The 6815-nt window shown below is 36.9% G+C and overlaps 1 protein-coding gene across 5 annotated transcripts in view; it reads left to right on the top strand.

The window, feature by feature from the left end:
- The window catches only part of LOC106874826 (thiopurine S-methyltransferase), a 16159-nt gene that overhangs the window by 922 nt on the left and 8422 nt on the right, over positions 1–6815 (top strand). For 2 of the 5 annotated variants that reach the window (XM_014922710.2, XM_052968246.1), the window contains exons 2-3: positions 4756–4876; positions 6636–6728. In XM_014922710.2, coding sequence (XP_014778196.1) covers positions 4764–4876; positions 6636–6728 — 206 coding nt within the window. In that variant the 5' untranslated portion in view covers positions 4756–4763. Of the gene's footprint in view, positions 1–844; positions 960–1545; positions 1700–4755; positions 4877–6635; positions 6729–6815 lie in introns of those variants that run through there. The other 3 variants (XM_052968245.1, XM_052968244.1, XM_052968247.1) reach the window with 3 other exon arrangements.

The raw sequence follows: 6815 nt of genomic DNA, 5'->3' as shown, positions 1-6815 counted from the left end.
CAAATTTAAAAAGAAAAAAGCAAAACGAAGCTATGGAAATTAAATACGCTTTACACCGCTTAATCAGCCAAAGGAGTAAATATAAACAACTGAATACTTGTCAGTGATTGGTTGAAATTATCGAAATAAGACAATTTTTTACATGAAATAAATTCGAATACAAAAATATTTTTCTGTTCTATAACACAAAATAGATAAGTATACGAAGTTTGAAAGTCTTTCGGTACCAAAAACACTACGTAAAACATTAATGAAAAATGTGGCCCCCGTTTTAAAAAAGATCCCAAATACCGCAAGGCATCCGGTGCTATGTTCTTACAGTTCCGCTTTTAGATTGGTACTTATTTTGTCGATTCCGAAAGGATGAAACTACCTCCAACGCTATTCATTCCCCACCGCTACCCCCTCCCCTTCTGAATTCTAAAGCTGACCCCACTAATACTGCCAGTTCACCTCCAAGCTGTGTTCTCTGCACCCGCACAAGTCACTATTTGCAGACCATCAAATGCCTCTAGTGTCGTCTAAGTTACCACAGGAGTTGCGTCGGCATTACTAAGGTTCAAGCCACACTCTCTCCCATGTCATGGATGCTGCAGTTAATGGGAGGGTCACTGCTTCCGTAGCCGAACGGAAGAAAACCCTGTAGTATCGCGACCTGACAGTGAACTACCTCTTCCAGCCTGTGACGTTTGAGATGCTCGGAGGAACTGGGCCACTAACCGCGAAGTTCTTGTCAACATTGGCAGCTCGCTTCACTGAGGTGTCACGTGATGCCAGTCAGAACGCTTGACTTTCCCAATGCCTTAGCCTCGCCATCACCCGTGGTCATGCTGCTAGCGTTAAACTTTGCGATGTGCGACCAGTTGCTATGATGGAAAAAAAAAAAAAAAAAAATCCCCCACAAATTGTTTCAATAGTTTTAACAGAAAGATTTGGAAGAATTAGATGAAAGTTCTCTGGTAATTTTCTTTCATGTAAATAAATGTTTGTTAATTCAAAAATTTGCCAGCAAAATCTTATAAAATGACAATGTTCTAAAAGAAGTACATGTTTATGTTATATATGAAATTGAAACGTTGAATTTGAAAAGGTGTATTTTTTATATATTCAATTTAAACGATAGCAGTTAAGATATAGGGTTAAATAAATTGTTTCAAGCATCATTTTCGTGTGATTAACGCCACATGAATTCCTCTAAGTGACTCGGTGCTTGTTCGCTAAAGAATTTTAAAACACATTATTTACAATTGACGGATATTTGTCCTCATGTTGTTTGTTGTTAACACAACGTTTCCGCTGATATACCCTCCAACCTTCATCAGGTGTCTTGGGGAAATTTCAAACCTGGGTTCTCATTCCTAAGGTATTTTTCAATGTTGTTGTTGTTGTTGTTGTTATTATTATTATTATTATTCAGGTCACTGCCTGGAATCGAACTTGGGATTAGTAACCCGCGCTCTTAACCACTTCGCCATGGGCATATGGTGTAGTGGTTTTAAAAGAGGGCTTTTACAATGTTTTCTGCTAAAATCTGTTTTACAAACAATACAGTTCAGTTACGTCCCTTGGCATAATTAAAACCAGTGTTTGAGTTCTTCCTCCTACATGGGTGCAACCTTGTGCAAATGTTTATGATCTCATTCGATACATATATACTACTTTGTTGTCTATAATAATTACTGAATCGGTTAATCTAACGGTAAGCACGGATCTTTGTCTGTATTATTGTATTTTATTTTAAAATCGGATCGAATACACTTATCCATTTAACTTTTATCGCCTTAAATATTTTACCTATGCACTAAATTGATTGCTTCACAAGCGCAAAGTTTACAGATTTACCCCTAAAAAGCGAAATGAGAGAGAATGATAACGTTTAATTACTCGTCTTTATCTCTTCTTTGTTTTCTTTCCTCCATCTACGCTCGTTCCCCTTCGGTAGGCAAAATACTTAGCGGTATTTCATCTGTCTTTATGGTCTGAGTTCAAATTCCGCTGAGGTTGACTTTGCCTTTCATCCTTTCGGAATCGGTAGAATTAAGTACCTGTAGGTCTATCTCCCTCCCACAAAATTTCGGGCCTTGTGCTTAGAGTAAAAAAGAAAATATTCTTGTTACAAGGTTTGCATCGGAAATTTTTATTTAAATATGAGCCTTTAATACGATTTTCGAGCAGGGAAGTTTTTCTACAATTAAAAGAGAGAGACAGTGGGTTATGTACTTTGGAAGATAAGATGAGTGTGGATGGAACGTTATTGATCATAAGTATTCCCTATTAGGCTGATCAACAATTAAGTACTATATTGAAGCTAAGGTACTAGTGTTGCTCAGTGGTATCGAACCTGGAATAGGGAGGTTAAGAAACGAACTTCTTTGTCAACTTTTAAAATATTTTTATTAACCATGTGAATAGTTTAAGTTGAATAGCAAATACAACGTGACAATTAAGAAAATAGCTTTTATGCCGTCGCTCGATCTATTAGAAAGAGCAGGTAGATCTCTCAAATCACAGTCCTCGATGCACCGAGTCTAGATAAAAGACTAGATTGCCATCAGCTGTAAGGCAGTAATAGCCGCATCCATTATCTTCAAGTATTTTTTAGAAAAGTTAATATTTATATGCTCTATTGAACAGAGTAAAAATACTCGATAAGTCGTATAACTCTGATCTATGATCGAAGACAACCTATCTGTTATCATTCAGTATTTTATTCAGACTTAGTGCATCTAGAACTGTAATTTGAGAGAGATTTGGCTGTTATTTTTTGTAGGTCGCACACCGTAAACTGTTACGTTGTTTTCGTTATTCAACTTACCGTAATTCATACGCGTTATTTATCCCAGCATACTTACACAAGTGTGCCCCATCGATTTTGTTTCCTCATAACTGCCAGTAAAATAGATGTTTTCTACTGAAAACTTCTATAAATATGCTTCAGGTGCTATAGATTCCGATTATATCTTAATGTTTTTATGAAAAGGTTTTTCCAAGGACGGGGAGAGGAGTTTCGAAAAATTCACTTGCGTTGTCTTTGTCTCCTCACAACTTTCCAAAAACTGGATTTTAAAATTTTATATAAATACCTTTCAGATGGTGTATATTACGATTATATTCCAATTTTATATGGAAAAAAAAATTGCTTATTGGCACACATCACAAAATGAAAAGTGAAATATCGAAAAAAATTTGTGATGTGTCTCTTAATGTATGTGTGAACGCCCACTTTTTAATTCTTTTTTTTTTTTTTCATTATTTGTCCTTTGTCGTCTTAAATTCCGATATAATCATAATCTACATCATCTGAAAGTTATTTGTAGAACGTTTCATTTAAAAATACCCAATTTTCTGAATGTTATGAGGAAACAAAACTGACTTTTGTGAATTTTCAGAAACTTCCCTTCAAACCCTCGGAAAAATATTTTTATAACAAATTCTGAAACGATCAGAATCTTCTCCATCTGAAGCATATTTGTAAAAATTATTCATTAGAAAAATATCCATTCTCCTGGATTTTGTAAGAAAACAATGTCGCTGGGGTACACTTGTGTAGGTATGCCATTTATCCGGTGTTTTTTTTTTTTTTTTTTTTTTTTTTTTTTTTTTTTTTTTTTTTTGACAAATATCCATTTTATTTATTTATTTTAAAAAACTCCATGGCAACTTTAAAATAAGATCTTGATTTTTGGACAATACGCTATCACTCAAGGTGGGGGTGATAAGGCTTGTTCTTTCAGTTGCCGGTGCAACATGAAAAGCACCCTTGCTGGTGCTTTGAAAATGCACCTGCGCTGGTGGCATGTAAAATGCACCCAGAACATTTTGTTAAGTGGTTGGCATTAGGAAGGGCATTCAACTGTAGAAACCGTACCACAACAGACAATTGGAGTCTGGACGGCTCCCAGTTTGACAGGAGCTGGTAAGCTGGAGAGCTGCACCAGGCCCCATTTATCTGTTGTGGCATGGTTTCTCCAGCTGGATGCCCTCTCTAATGCCAACCATTTTATGGAGTGTACTTGGTGCTTTTTATGTGGCACCAGCACAGATGCTATTTACATGCAACCACCACAGGTGCTTTTTTTGTGACACCAGCACCAGTGGGGTCACCATGTACCTTACAAGACAAAAACCTCTCAGCTGCGAGAGGGAGTTGAACTGTGGAAAGTGGCTATATGCCAGGGAAGCGGCTCAGATAAAACAGAGGGACAGGGATAGTTGTCTTATTATAGAGGAGGTACTTGACTACACCAGTAGCACAGGGATGGAGAGGAAGGTGGGAGAGAGTTAGAGAGAAAGGAGCTGAGAGGAGTGAAACAGTGCAGAATGAAGTGTTTTGTTCAAGAATGCTAGCCAGTCTTGAAATTGAAACCACAACCTTATAATCATGAATCCAACACCCTAACTAAGACCACACAGCTTCATATTGGCTTATCTTATTTGAATTAATGTTAATGTATTTAATGTCACAAGTTGCAGAAAGATAATTATAAATAATCTACTGATGAAAAGTCAACGTTAATTCAATGGCAAGTGTTATTTCAGTACATAAGGGAGATAACTCCAAACATTTAAATCGGATTAGCTCTCTTCAGCAAAGAATGAACTCTGCCATACTTACCAAAGTAATGATGAAAAAAGCACTTAGTGAAGAAGGGTAAATTCTTGCCTGAAAAATTTATCACTTTGACACTCTTGAATCAGTCTTTTAATAAATGTGTGTTGTTCCTTTTTGAATTTATTCTTCTGTTTGTTTTGAAGAACCAAATATGACTGAGAGTGAAAAGAAAGCTACCTCTGATGCCGAATTTGATGAAAATGGTTACTGGATCAATCGGTGGACCACTAGAAATATTCCTTTCCACAGGGAGGAAATGCACATGTAAGCTACTCAATTATCTTTTAACTAGTTAACTTAATCAAGCACCACATTTGGCTCAAGTTGTAACTGTCTAGTTTTGCCATGATTGTGTTGCCATACTATTTAGTTATTTTCATATGCCATGGAAACTGAAATAAACTTTGACCTAATGAGCCTTTAAACTTATGACAGACCTAAAGTCAGTCCCACTAGACCCAAGATATGATCCCAGGGGCTGTTTTTTTTATTGTTTAAGAGCTACATAGCACAGGTGATCTACCCTTTATAAGATAGCAGTGTTATTTGAGGGAGGCTCATCTGCGACTTCTAACACATAGGTGACTGCCTAGAGGCTCCCTTACATGTCTTGAATTGATAAGGATGCTGAGGGATGACTATTTCCTGTCGGCACTTGTGTCCGCGGCATGTGTAAGGACATTCGAGCGAGATCGTTGCCAGTGCCCATGGACTGGCTCTTGTGCAGGTGGCACTTAAAATACACCATTTTGAGCGTGGCCGTTGCCAGTACCTCCTGACTGGCCTTCGTGCGGGTGGCACGTAAAAGCACCCACTACACTCTGAGTGGTTGGCATTAGGAAGGGCATCCAGCTGTAGAAACTCTGCCAAATCAGATTGGAGCCTGGTGTAGCCATCTGGTTTCACCAGTCCTCAGTCAAATCGTCCAACCCATGCTAGCATGGAAAGCGGACGTTAAACGACGACGATGATGAGGATGATGATGATGACATCACTGATGCTGCATCATAGTCAACTCGTTTGTTACCATATTTCTGTTAAAATACACAGTCTTTGTTTTAATTAATTCTGAAAATAATGAAGAGTTTAATAATAAAATAACTTTGCAGTAATTAAAATGATGTTTGAAACATAAATCAACATGAAATTTTAAAAGAAACTTTTTATTTAGATCACTTTACCCTTTAGTGTTCAGATTATTCTGTCAGACGGAGTGGTTGGCATTTAGGAAGGGCATCCAGCTGTAGAAACCATGCTAAATCAGATTGGAACCTGGTGCAGCTTTCCAGTTTAGCAGTTTCAAACAAGCCATCTAACCCATGCTAGCATGGAAAGCAGATGCTAAATGCTGATGATAAAGAGGAAAAGGAAGAGGATGATGATGATTGTCTTGAATTTATCCTGCATTATCTTATAACCTTGAGATTTTGATGATGCGTTTGTTTATGTTCAAAATGACATTCAGGGTAGGTGTGAGATGTTAGATCTGGCCAGTTTGAACATAAAGTAAGTAGAACATTTTGGCCAGATATGTCCACTTTAAAAGTTAAAGGGTTAAAATGAGAAATTTGTATCATAAAATGAGGGTCAAACTCTGGTGGGTTGGTTTCAAATGGGTTAACCTATAAGTAAAGTTCTTAGAAGAGTTTGCTAAGTCTAATTACCATTCTTTCGCCCTTACCTTTTCTTCCAAGTGAGACAGAGAGAGAGAGAGAAGTAGTGTTGTCAGCAAATGGTAACAGAAATGAAGGGGTGGCATGTAAGAGGGGTAGGGAGAAGATGAAGGGAAACAAGAATTAGAGGGGTCAATCCACTATTTCTGTTACATGAAAATTAATTTATTTGTTTAATGTCTGTTTTCTTTTCCTTGCTAGCAAATACATTTTGCAGTCATTGTTCTCACAATCAGATGGTACTCTGTCAAAAAAATTGGCATGGTACTCTGTCAAAAAAAAATATTATTTGTATTGAATATTATTGAAATAATTGTTTATTTTTGCTGTTCTTTTCCTTTGTCTTTAAGATCGCTTGAGAAACATTTGGACAAATTTATTGATGGAAGAAATGGAATAAAAATTTTGTTTCCCCTCTGTGGGAAATCTGTAGATATGAAAAAGTAAGTATTGTCTTTGAATAACAGTGACTCAATAACATGATCCTGAAGTTAGGAGATTACTTGAACACCTTATAAAAAAAAGCAGCA

This window comes from Octopus bimaculoides, chromosome 5, assembly GCF_001194135.2.
Source record: "Octopus bimaculoides isolate UCB-OBI-ISO-001 chromosome 5, ASM119413v2, whole genome shotgun sequence".
Taxonomy (NCBI): Eukaryota; Metazoa; Mollusca; class Cephalopoda; order Octopoda; family Octopodidae; genus Octopus; species Octopus bimaculoides.
This window is presented reverse-complemented; position numbering and strand designations above follow the sequence as displayed.